The 13,616-nt window shown below is 40.4% G+C and overlaps 1 protein-coding gene across 1 annotated transcript in view; it reads right to left on the bottom strand.

The window, feature by feature from the left end:
• Nucleotides 1-4,394, bottom strand: part of LOC135557775 (pleckstrin homology domain-containing family G member 1-like) — a 70,865-nt gene extending 66,471 nt beyond the window's left edge. Inside the window, 1 exon segment of the mRNA XM_064991373.1 lies at nucleotides 3,942-4,394. Coding sequence (XP_064847445.1) covers nucleotides 3,942-3,951 — 10 coding nt within the window. The 5' untranslated portion in view covers nucleotides 3,952-4,394.
• Between the last annotated feature and the right edge of the window lie 9,222 nt (nucleotides 4,395-13,616).

Genomic DNA, 13,616 nt, shown 5'->3' with positions numbered 1-13,616 from the left:
TGGGCTTATTCTCAAAAGTGATTGGATCTCACCACCCCACAGAAATCCACACCATCGGAACTGAAATAGTTGCGTTCCTATCCTATCCCTCCCGCTCATCAAGCCTGACATAGATTTTCACTTCTCTCTCTCACTAGTATCCCTTACAACTTCCCACATTATTAATGTCTGCATTGTCCCACTAGCCTGTGCTTGTCATCCACAGCCCCCCTACCCCTCTTAACAATACACACACCAATAGACAGAGCTTTGAGGGTGAAAGGGGAAGATATTGATTTGTTTGAGCAATTTCACCCAAATTGACCTCCCACCCTCCTTCCCCCAGCAGGGCTAGCTAAGTATGGGGGCAGATGTCCTACTGAGCTTGGGTAGGTTGGTGGTGTATTGTCCACTGAGCCTCTCAATAGTAATTATGCCCCCCTCTAGCCCCCCTGCCTCAACCCCTCGCGCCCTTCCTGCCACCCCTGAGGGCTCTAATTTGGGTCATGGGCTGCAGAATGGCATTTCAGCCCTACCCAAACAGCTACTTTGTCAAACAGACAGACAGTCAGATATGGAGAGGAAACCAACACACACCAACTAACAAAAAGCCCTCTGAGATACCAGGAGAGCAGAGATGGAGAAATTAAATAACACACAATTTAAAAAGAGAGTCAACATAGCCCAATGGTGTAGTTATGGGCAATTGCGGGAAAACACCATGCACATACAAGCGGTTGCAAGCAGTTTCATAGACAGAGATGGAAATATCTGCTATGAATTTAGAAAGAGGGAAGATCTAAAGATGCATCAACTATTATGGGTTGATATATGACTAGCATAATGTCTTTGGCTGCCAGACAATGAAAGAACAGGACAGCGTATACAAGAAAGTCTTTAGAAAATAATTGCCGCCATGTTTCTATGGTGGTATTTTGGCTATAGGTTACTTTGAAGCAAAGACATGCCTCATAATATGAAGTAAAATATCCAGGTTTCATTCAATGAAGAAACAGGAAAAATATAGTGATGCTAATAATAGACCTTACCATCTTCTGGTAGATGGAAAGGCTTTCCCAGAAACCATCTCTATTAAATGTTCACAAGCTACAAAGTAGCCTATGCCTACCTGGCAGAATGATACCATGATTATTTGCATCAATCCAGTGTCCATTTATTTTGCAAACTCCATCTCATGTGCGCTACAGAAACAATACTAACCACACAACATTGATAGGTGCCTGCAGCACAGTTTAATTAAAGGGAAACTACATGAAAAATACAAATGTCTTACATTTTCCCCAGACCTCAAGTCATCCCGATGTGGTTCACGCATTGTTGTGGAATTAGAACACCCAATTTTGTTGTTTTTAAAAACCTCTGAATTTCTGACTTAACTGACAGCCTAATGTGGGTTTCAATTGGAGGCCTACTATTAGCCTACTTGCAAAGTACAGGTTGGGTTGGCCTTCCCTTCGCCGGACAGGATTTTTGTTTGTTGCTAAATGAGAGTACACACTTCTCCAGACCACTGACATAGCTCATTAATGGCCCTTGCCAAAAATCAACTCTACATAGAAACAACGCCATGTCAATTTAGCAAACAGACACTTTTACACAGAAAACATTATTTGAGTATAAACTTCTGTCAACAACCTCGGTGAGAAGCTTCTTCCATTGACTGACAGGAAAGTATCTATACCGGATATACAGTTGAAGTCAGACGTTTACATACACTTAGCTTGGAGTCAGTAAAACTTGTTTTTCAACAACTCAACAAATGTTTGGTTATTAACAAACTACAGTTTTGGCAAGTCGGTTAGGACATCTACTTTGTGCATGACACAAGTAATTTTTCCAACAGTCGTTTAGACAGATTATTTCACTGTATCACAATTCCAGTGGGTCATAAGTTTACATACACTAAGTTGACTGTGCCTTTAATAAACAGCTTGGAAAATTCCAGAAAATGATGTCATGGCTTTAGAAGCTTCTGATTTACAATTTGAGTCAATTGGAGGTGTACCTGTGGATGTATTTCAAGGCCTACCTTCAAACTCCGTGCCTCTTTGCTTGACATCATGGGAAAATCAAAAGAAATCAGGCAAGACCTCAGAAAAAGAATTGTAGACCTCCACAAGTCTGGTTCATCCTTGGGAACAATTTCCAAATGCCTGAAGGTACCACGTTCATCTGTACAAACAATAGTATGTAAGTATAAACACCATGGGACCATGCAGTAGTCATACCGCTCAGGAAGGAGACGCGTTCTGTCTCCAAGAGAAGAACGTACTTTGGTGCGAAAAGTGCCAGTCAATCCCAGAACTACAGCAAAGGACCTTGTGAAGATGGAGAAACAGGTACAAAAGTATCTATATCCACAGTAAAAACGAGTCCTATATCGACATAACCTGAAAGTCCACTCAGCAAGGAAGAAGCCAGTGCTCCAAAACCGCCATAAAAAAGCCAGACTACGGTTTGCAACTGCATATGGGGACAAAGATTGTACTTTTTGGAGAAATGTCCTCTGGTCTGATGAAACAAAAATAGAACTGTTCAGGCAAAATGACCATTGTTTTATTTGGAGGGAAATGGCAGAGGCTTGCAAGCCGAAGAACACCATCCCAACCATGAAGCACGGGGGTGGCAGCATCATGTTGTGGGGTGCTTTGCTGCAGGAGGGACTGGTGCACTTCACAAAATAGATGGCAACATGAGGCAGGAAAATTATGTGGATATATTGAAGCAACATCTCAAGACATCAGTCAGGAAGTTAAAGCTTGGTCGCAAATGGGTTTTCCAAATGGACAATGACCCCAAGCATACTTCCAAAGTTGTGGCAAAATGGCTTAAAGACAACAAAGTCAAGGTATTGGAGTGGCCATCATAAAACCCTGACCTCAATCCTTTAGAAAATTTGTGGGCCGAACTGAAAAAGCATGTGCGAGCAAGGAGGCCTACAAACCTGACTCAGTTACACCAGCTCTGTCAGAAGGAATGGGCCAAAATTCCAAACTTATTGTGTGAAGCTTGTGGAAGGCTACCCAAAAAGTTTGGCCCAAGTTAAAGAATTTAAAGGCAATACACCCAATTAGTATTTGGTAACATGTAAACTTCTGACCCACTGGGAATGTGATGAAAGAAATTAAATCTGAAATAAATCATCCTCTCTACTATTATTCTGACATTTCACATTCTTAAAATAAAGTGGTGATCCTAACTGACCTAAGACAGGGAATTTTTACTAGGATTAAATGTCAGGAATTGAGAAAAATGTAGTTTAAATGTATTTGGCTAAGGTGTATGTAAACCTCTGACTTCAACTGTATCTCCACCTCTCAAATCATTGAGAATAGGCTCTACCTACAAACAACATCTGTGGGGGAGAAATTACAGGAGAGGAACTAAGGATGATCTGAATTTGAAATAATCACTCATAATCTGCAATGGAATAACAACAAGAACAAGAACCAACAACCCTGCGAAAAAACAAACATGTTCCATTCAACTGCCTCAGCAGGAAAACTAGAAAACACTGTTCACAGCATAGGGGAGAGAACCATTCGACATATAGGGCACACATACTTCACATAGCAGTGTCAGCTGGGAGAAGATATCACACCAACACACAAAAGGAGCCAATACACAACCACAACTGACAGCATTAAGAGGGCTAGATACAACACACAACTAACCAACAAACAAACAAGGACGACAAAAGCACACAATACAAGTTTAATTCAAATTACCTTTACCAGAGCAAGAATTAGATGTGGAACTAAAACAGAGCCAGCTCTTACATCCATGTGAATAAAAACATGAACAGGAGTACTCATTCCTACCTACACACACATATATATATAGGCATTTTTTTACCATACAAAACCAACTGATGTTGAGCTCTCAAATGGCCTAGGACATAACAGTCTACATTAGAAATACCTGAAATAAATTCTGCTTACCAGTTGGCATAATGTCTTTGAATTTCCTTTAGCAAAAATAACAGGAGTGAATGGTTTGAAAGAAATCAACAGTCCAGGAAAATTCACATATGCACAGGGAGCAGACTATTCTGATCGCAGTATTCCCAGTTCCCGCAGCCAGCAGAACTCCCACAGCACACCTCACATTCTCTCAGTCAGCCCGATACATTTCCTTCTTCAGGGAGCAAGCGTGCAGTCCGCTGCTCCCAACACACTCACTCCGCCACCTATCACAGGCCTCTTACTGGTATAGCAGCTGACCACTTTTGCTATCCTATTCTTTCTGTCTGTCTGATGCTCTGTATAGCTTTCTCTCTTTCTCCTTTGCTGGCTTGCTAAAACGGTCTCTCATTGGGCTCTCGGTCGCTCTTTCAGACAGCCTACATTTCTCTTTCTCTCTCTCTAGTGGTAGCACATATGTGTCTGTATATCTCTGTGTGCATCAGAGTGAATGGCCTTTGCTCTCCCCTGTTCCCTCCCCACTGGGCTTTCCCCTCCCCTGACTCCTCCCCTCTCTCCCACAGCAAAGTACAAGGACCGGAGTTCCACAGTAAGTGCCCTCTCCAGGGCCGGCACCAGGTATAAGTAACATTAGCGGTCGCTTAGGGCCCTCGCCGCTAGGGGGCCCGTGACCACCAAAATGTTTTGGGGAACTCAGTCGGGGTCTCAAATTGTCTCTGTTGAGAGAGTTAGAATAGTAGAATATACAAGGTGCAATTTTGAAAGGGGGTTGTGTATCAGCAGTTTCTCTTGATATGTCAGTAACTGACAGTGACTCAATTAGTCCATGTCAGGAAAAATTATTTGAGATTGGTTAAATTAGTCTAGCCAGCTATATAAACTTGTAGTAATCATGGTTGAATTATCAAATCGGGCACGTACCAATGGTGGTGGGCTATATTTTATTTAAGTGGGCATTGCGTATACTCACTTCTTAATCCCGACTGATGTGTCAAAGTAGAATAGTGAACAACATCGGTAGGATTGGAAAGACGTTTCAACTTACCAGTAAATGCCAACTAAGGCAACAATGGGTATGATGGCCAGGCAAGGAAAACGTTTGGTCCGAAGTCTTGGTTGAAACTTTGCAATGCAGTCATCATGCGATGTTAGAATGAATATTTCTTTCCCAACAAACCTTCCCAATAAATGTTGACTGCAAAGTAGATCTACCTGGCAGAATGATATCATGATGATTTGTATCAAAAATCAGGAGGGCATATAATTGAGGCCTACAGCACAGAAACACCGCTACCCCTATGGTGTGATTTCAGTGACATCAGAAACTGTATTTGAATTTCATCATTTAGAATTTGTATTAGGATATTGAATTTGAATGTAATATTTTTTTTTTGTCATGCAAAAATTGAATCCAGAAATGTAACTTGTACTTCATGATCTGAAACTGAATATTGCATTCAGTTCTAAAATTCTATTAATTGAATATTCAAGTTCAATATTTATAAATTACATTTTCAATATGGTAGGTATTGCATACATTTTCTGTGTATCAAGTTTACATACTATAATTTCAAATTTATCCAAGTTTCAGACATGTATATTCAACTTCTCAGATGCATTCAGATTCAGTTTTTTTATTCAGTTCTCTAAATTCACATTCAAAACCAGAGACAACATCCCAATACCGATTATTGGAGGACCCCCCAAAAAAGCTGATGCCGATTATTGGAGGACCAAAAAAGCCGATACAGATTAAATCGGCCGATGTTTCTATATATATTTGTAATAATGACAATTACAACCATACTGAATGAACACTTAAACTTAATATAATACATCAAAATCAATTTAGTCTCAAATAAATAATGAAACGCGTTCAATTTGGTTTAAATAATGTAAATACAAAGTGTTGGAGAAGAAGTTCCTTTGCAGCGAACATGAGAACATATGAAAGCTGGTGGTTCCTTTTAACATGAGTCGTCAATATTCCCAGGTATGAAGTTTTAGGTTGTAGTTATTATAGGACTATTTCTCTCTATACCATTTGTATTTCATATACCTTTGACTATTGGATGTTCTTATAGGTACTTTAGTATTGCCAGCCTAATCTCGGGAGTTGATAGGCTTGAAGATGGGCATAAACAGCGCAATGCTTGAAGCACAGCGAAGAGCTGCTGGCAAATGCAAGACAGTGCTGTTTGAATGAATGCTTACGAGCCTGCTGCTGCCTACCACCGCTCAGTCAGACTGCTCTATCAAATCAGACATAATTATAATACAATAACACAAAGAAATACGAGCCGTAGGTCATTAATATGGTCAAATCCGGAAAGTATCATTTTGAAAACAAAACGTTAATTCTTTCGGTGAAACACGGAACAGTTATGTATCTTATCTGAAGGGTGGCATCCATAAGTCTAAATATTGCTGTTACATTGCACAACCTTCAATGTTATGTCATAATTACGTACATTTCTGGCAAATTAATTCGCAAAGAGCCAGGCGGCACAAACTGTTGCATATACCCTGACTCTGCGTGCAATGAACGCAAGAGAAGTGACAATTTCCCTAGTTTAATATTGTCTGCTAACATTAATTTCTTTAACTATTTATACAGTTTTTTTTAAATACTTCTGTGTATTGATTTTAAGAAAGGCATTGATGTTTACGGTTAGGTACATTCGTGCAACGATTGTCTTTGTTAGGAATAAAATGGTCTTCACACAGTTCGCAACGAGCCAGGCGGCCCAAACAGCTGCATATACCCTGACTCTGTTGCACAGAACGCAAGAGAAGTGACAATTTCCCTAGTTAAAAGAAATTAATGTTAGCAGGCAATATTAACTAAATATGCAGGTTTAAAAATATATACTTGTGTATTGATTTTAAGAAATGTGTTGATGTTTATGGTTAGGTACACATTGGTGCAATGACTGCTTTTTTTTCGCAAATGCGCTTGTTAAATCACCCGTTTGGCGAAGTAGGCTGTGATTCAATGATAAATTAACATGCACCGTATCGATTATATGCAACGCAGGACAAGTAATATCAACCATGTGTAGTTAACTAGTGATTATGTTAAGATTTATATTTTTTTAGGAGATAAGTTTAATGCTAGCTAGCACCTTACCTTGGCTCCTTGCTGCACTCGCATAACAGGTTGACAGCCTGCCACGCAGTCTCCTCGTGGAGTACAATGTAATCGGCCATAATCGGTGTAAAAAAATGCCGATTACTGATTGTTATGAAAACTTGAAAATCGGCCCTAATTAAAAATCGGCCATTCCGATTAGTCGGTCGACCTCTAATCTCTACTTGTACATCATCATCTACACATTTATCACTCCAGTGTGAATACTAAATTGTAATTAATTACTATGGCCTATTTATTTCCTTACCTCCCTAATCTTACTACATTTGCGCACACTGTATATTTTCTTTTTCTATTGTGTTATTGACTGTACGTTTGTTTATCCTATGTGTAACTGTGTTGTTTTTGTCGCACTGCTTTGCTTTATCTTGGCCAGGTAGCAGTTGTAAATGAGAATGTGTTCTCAACTGGCCTATGTGCTTAAATAAATAAATAAATAAACAGCCTCGTGAGACGGCCTGACCCCGCAAGCTTACATGAATGGTTCGCTACACACGGTAATCAGTCTGGTAATTACGAGGCTACTCATCACCACCTCTGTTGCACTCATTAAATGGGGTGCACAGATCCTTCTGCCACAGAAAGTGTTATTGTGCAGTAGGCCTGACTTTGAACCCAGTCAGTTACATTGGTGCTAGACAACTATATCTTATTAGAGCTGTCCCCGAATAAATCTTATTCGACCTAGAGTTGTATGTCCTTTCGACCAATTGATAGGTAGAATTTAAACATGTACTTTTCCCAACACACACACACACACGTGTGTTTTAGTCAAATCAACAATATATAGGCTACTGAGCTTGTCTGATGCTTTAAACACATTCTGATTAAATAATTAAGACACAAATTACTCAAGAGGGATCCAGAGATCAAGATAGTTTACTTCTCTTCTGGATAGGCTGTTTCCGAATTTACGCAAAGAATAAGTTATCGGGTAGGCCTATTTTATGACATTTCCCCTGGATCAGAGCATTACATTTTTCCCCCTTTATCACCAAGCGGATATCAAAAGAGAGCTAGAAAGATATTTCAAATAGGCTACGTTGAGGAACTACTGTCATTCTCAATGGGTGTAAAAACAGACTTTGTTTACTTGCTGTTTGAGGTGAAGAAAAAATTACTTTGAGAAGCTCCACAGTGGTGGTAAGTTAAGACAATACAATCAGATCTTGGTCAACCAACAGCCTATTTACCAAACAATCGACCAGACGACTAAATGGGGTCAGACTCATTCTCATTGGGGACAAATTGCGTTTTTCTGTGACACTCTTCTAACTTGGCCTGTGATCATCATAGAGGGAAACGTGCAAAAGTGCAAATCAATCCCAGAACAGCAGCAAAGGACCTTGTGAAGATGCTGGAGGAAACAGGTATAAAGGTATCTATATCCACATTAAAACGAGTCCTATATCGACATAACCTGAATTGCCGTTCAGCAAGGAAGAAGCCACTGCTCCAAAACCGCCATAAAAACAAAAGATACCAAATACTAATTGAGTGCATGTAAACTTCTGAACTACTGGGAATGTGATGAAAGAAATAAAAGCATAAATAAATCATTCTCTACTATTATTCTGACATTTCACATTCTTAAAATAAAGTGGTGATCCTAACTGACCTAAAAAGGGAATTTTTACTAAGATTAAATGTCAGGAATTGTGAAAAACTGAGTTTAAATGTATTTGGCTTAGGTGTATGTAATCTTCCGACTTCAACCGAATGAAACTTTGATTAAATTGTGGTTTGTAAACTTGATACACAGACAATGAATGCAATATCATATTGAAAGTGAATATATAAATATTGAATTTGAATATTCAATTATATTTACATTTGATTTTTAAACTGAATGCAATATTCATTCAATTCCGTTTCAAATCAAGAAAAACAGGTTCAATTTATGAATTCAATGATTCAATTTGTGCTGTAAACATTCAAAAATATTAAAAACAAATTCAATATCCTAATACAAATTCATTGTATCCAACGTTGTGCAAAACGTTTGTGAAAAAAACAGATGGCCACCTCAAATGATGTCTGTTGCCTCAAACGTAACTGGACGTTCTAAATAAGTGTTCTAATCACACCGGTTTGAGAGTATGCTGCAGGGAGAACTGTAAAATGAACACACCCATGTGTTCTTAAGCGTCAAAGGGTTAACATGGCATAAGTCGTGGAAAAATGTATAGAATTGCAGGAAATTTTCTTTGAAACTGCAAAAATGTCTCTCCACCCTATGGCAAAGTGTAGAATTGCAGGAAATTATCTGTACAGCTTCCAGTTGTTACCTCCGCCTAGGGCTGGGCGATATGGTGATATGTACCGTGTGATGATAGAAAAACATCTATCGTTTCATATTATGCTCTATGATTTATTTTGTTGTGTCGCAAATCACACTCTTTACGGCAATATTTTTAGTCAATTGGCAGACGCTTTGCGTTCATCCACACATGCCGTGCGGAAGGATATTTGCAACACAAACAAACATGGAGGAGAGAACGTGACACAGAGCACGGAGACAGAACTCGTACCTAAAAGAGGGTCTACTTCAGTCGTATGGACGTGGTTTGGGTATGAAAAAAGAAAAAAAACGTCCTCTGCAAAATATACCACAGGCCGGTCCCAATAACAGGCTCAAACACCACTAATCTCTTTTACCACCTACGCTTAAATCATGTGAAACAGTACGGAGAGAGTCTACGGATGAGAACCAAAAAAGTACAGTCGGGTGCTCAAAACAAACCCCTGACTCAGACATTGTTTGGTTTGGATATTTTAGACCATATTCACATTTTAGGCCTATTTATTTTATGTTTTCTACTTACCTTTTTAGTTTTTATACATTAATATTTTATATTTTGTTACATGCTTAATTGAACATTTGTACAAAGGTTCTATATAAAAAAGGAGAAATAATCAAATATGAGTACTTTTTATTTGTTGAGTATAATTAAAAATGTAATACGAAATAGGCCTTTACATACGGTCATTTTATATAAACTATTTATTAATTGAATTTACAGAAAATGTGCTATATCGCGATATGTATCGTTATCGGGATATGAAATTACCTATATCGGGGATATGAGATTTTGGTCATACTCAAATTGAATTCTCTCTCAAATTTTACAGATCACACAAGCCAAGGTAATTGCTACATTTTCCAAATGAAAACCATTTGTTTATTACAAACGGTTATAAATATTTAATTTCAATTTTCATGAGTGATCACCTAGTCTGCGGACAGTTCAGCTCACGTCAGGACAGACACCAGCTAATGACCACACGTTTTAGACAATAGCTGCTGCACACACACACACACACACACACACACACACACACACACACACACACGAGTAGGTTGGCTATTTGTCCCCCTTCTTACGAGGTACCCCTAAACCCTCCCCCTTTTACTGACCATACAATAATACTGCCCCCCTACCCCCTACTGGTCAGTGCAGCTTACTGGTCACTGGTCAGTAGGTTACCATACAACGCTAGTGAACCGTCTCAGTGGGAACTCTAACTAGAGCCCCAAACCCAATATATCTCAGGAAACCTCCAGTAAGTAGTCCATCTCCAGCAGCACAACCCCTCTAGTACTAAGGGGACCCACTGACCCTTGAAGGCCTCTTCCTCCACCCTCTCCCCTGACCCCAAACACCGACCGCCTTCTCCCCTTGCCACATAACGAGCACCCCCTGGCTAAGCAAATACACAACACCATTGACCAGTGCTCCTGCTCCGAAGTCTGGACAGTTCATTAAGGACCAATCTCTACAGTCAGTCACAGCCTATCCTATCTGACACCCGTTTCCTCCTAACTAATATAACTTTTTACAACTCCTCCACTTTCCCTCTGGCTCTTCAGAAGCAAAACAATTCTTCTGAAAACAGCCCATCACAAGGCCTCTCTCCACTTCATGGCTAACACAGGGCACACACACACTTAGGGTTTGAGGGTTTGTGTGGTTGCCAGGATGATCGAGGCTATAGCGCTGTGGTCACCATGGCAACGGTCTGGCGCTCAGCTCACCCCCGAGCCTGAGGAAGGGAGTGAAGAGAGGCACCGAGAGCAGAGCGTCAATAAAGCCCTCTATTTCTCATAGCACTCAGACAGACAGACACTTGGAGTGGGGTAAGGGTTCAATCACACACACACGACCAGAGAGCTTGAAAACAAGAGAAACAAAACTTTGTGAAAAACTTCTGCACGAAAGGAAAAAAGTGGCTCGTTCCAACCCCCTCGGCGCTTTAGCATCTGTCCCAAGAGGAGGAGGGATATAGACGGGAAGGGGGGTGGTTGTTATTGCAGTCGGCACAGAGTGAGCGTGTGTGCGCTTCCTCAGACGACCTGACAGCTCCTTCGTTTTCCCAGCTGTGCCTGTCACAATGAGGCCAGTGTGTTTCTACAGTAAACCAGTTTGGGGAGCAGAGGAGGGTTTCAGTACTGAGGGCTAGATAGAGTGGGAGTGACCCTGTTACACTGTCAGCCCAGAGATGGATCACTTGTAGATCTGAGGGAAGCTCCGTTCTTCTCGTTCACATTCACCTAATGTCACTGTAGGGAAGTCAACAATCATTCATTCTGCATACCTCACCTCTTACATTCTCTTTTGATATTTGAATGTACTGTTTGATACAGTATACCAAAGTTCATTTCAACTACTTCAACTAAAGCCTAACAGTGCAACAAGAGTTTCATATGGGTTTTCAGAACGATTAATGTCCAGTGAATAAAAAAAATGACATCACTGACAACAGACCAATTAAAAAGCACTATCCTCCACCTGGTGGCCTCCATAATGTGTCTAATTTATTTTCCTAAGATTCCTGCCTTATGAGCTTCCCATATTCCCTGAGCAGCGTGCAGCAGTCTGGCCACGGTGCCGGGACAAGTCCAGGAATGTCTGAGTCCGGGGGACAGAATTCAGACTGTGAATAAAGCTCCTATAAGAGCAGGGATCCCTCGGGATGACCAGAGAAACTGGAAAACCCATGAAGAAAACAAGGAGCAGCTTCTGCCTTATAAGAGACTAAACAACAACAACGAACAGCATTGCCACTGAAACAGCAGCAGCAGCTCTTTGACCACAATAGAAACTACAATATCCAATACTATAAAAGGTAGTAACTTGTAGAGTGTTTAGTATTGACATAAACGGCTTAATGAGTAAACAAATCACTACAGGCGGAAGAGGAATGGAAATGAGGGAGAAGTAAACTGGAGCACATAACTTAAAAGGGGCAAGAAAGAGAGGAGGCTGCCATTTACATTTGGACATGGTAGTGTGTGTGTGTGTGTGTAGGGGACATACGGAGGAAGCTGTGTTTGGACTCAGATTAAAAATGCAGGATGAGGGTCCAGCAGGAAGAGATTGTGAAAGGCCCTACGTTTCCTCCACCACCCTCTATTCCCTCCATTAAAACACAACTAAACACAGCCCCCTGGACATAGGAAGAACAGACACGTCTCAATGAAACACCCCCATTTCCTTGGTAACTTCGAGTTTATGAAACTCAAAATGTAAACATAAACAGTACTGTTCTATTATGTAAGAAGTTAAAATAAATCAAGGCTAAATATGATCCAAAGACAAAGTACTTTCAAGTTGTTCTGTCTTCCTCCGTGTGTGACGCAGTTTGGCTGGATGGCCCAGTTACCCCTCTCACAATAAGGGCACACACAACCACAATCAAGCACACACACTAGTGTTCGAAAGGTGAGAGAGTCTGAGGTTGACAGACAACAACAACCTCAACATGACAAAACAACAGGCCAAAACCCTATCAATCCATCATTATCCTCCAGATCAAACAAAATCACATTTCAATCATAGAAGGCTTAGCACATTAAGATCCAGACACACGTCTTCATTCCATTTCAATAAAACAAGACAAAAACCCCACTAACATCTCAATACATTATACTACAACAACCCTCCATCACACACACATCCTAGCACTCTAAACATAGGATACTGTTCCTGCCAAGCTGCAGCCCCGCATGATCATATACACAAACATGAAGCTTCAGAGAACCAGAAGTATGTATACACTGTTGGACGGACACTAGTAGACACTAGACAGTGACACACAAACACACCTTTACCTTAACTGCAGAAGAGAGGATAGATGCTATAATACCAATAGACTGACATCTAATTAAAGGGGGATCCAAGGGATCCATAAGCTCCAGGCTAAATTAAAACCTTGGACAGAGTCCTTTCAGATCAGAGCAGCCCAGGCGCATCAACCACCATAATGATGATTAAATTAGACTCTGGCAGGGGAAAACCATGTCTAGAGTTAATGTAAAGGAGACTCTGGCAGGGGATTCAGCCTTACAAATTCACTACTTTAAAACTGATACACACTTTCAAAAAGACCTCTGCTGTGAATCTCCCTGACAAAGTCTGATTCAGTCACACAGTACAAGTGTACAGTATATAGCAATATTACAGAACAACAGCGTTAGGAAGACCCTCCTCACCTTTGAGATTGTTCCAACAGCTAGTCTTTCCTTTGGGCAGCCAGTTGCT

The sequence above is a fragment of the Oncorhynchus masou genome, chromosome 16, assembly GCF_036934945.1.
Source record: "Oncorhynchus masou masou isolate Uvic2021 chromosome 16, UVic_Omas_1.1, whole genome shotgun sequence".
In the NCBI taxonomy this organism is placed as follows: Eukaryota; Metazoa; Chordata; class Actinopteri; order Salmoniformes; family Salmonidae; genus Oncorhynchus; species Oncorhynchus masou.
Note: the sequence above shows the minus strand (reverse complement) of the source record. Positions and strands in the feature narration are given on the sequence as shown.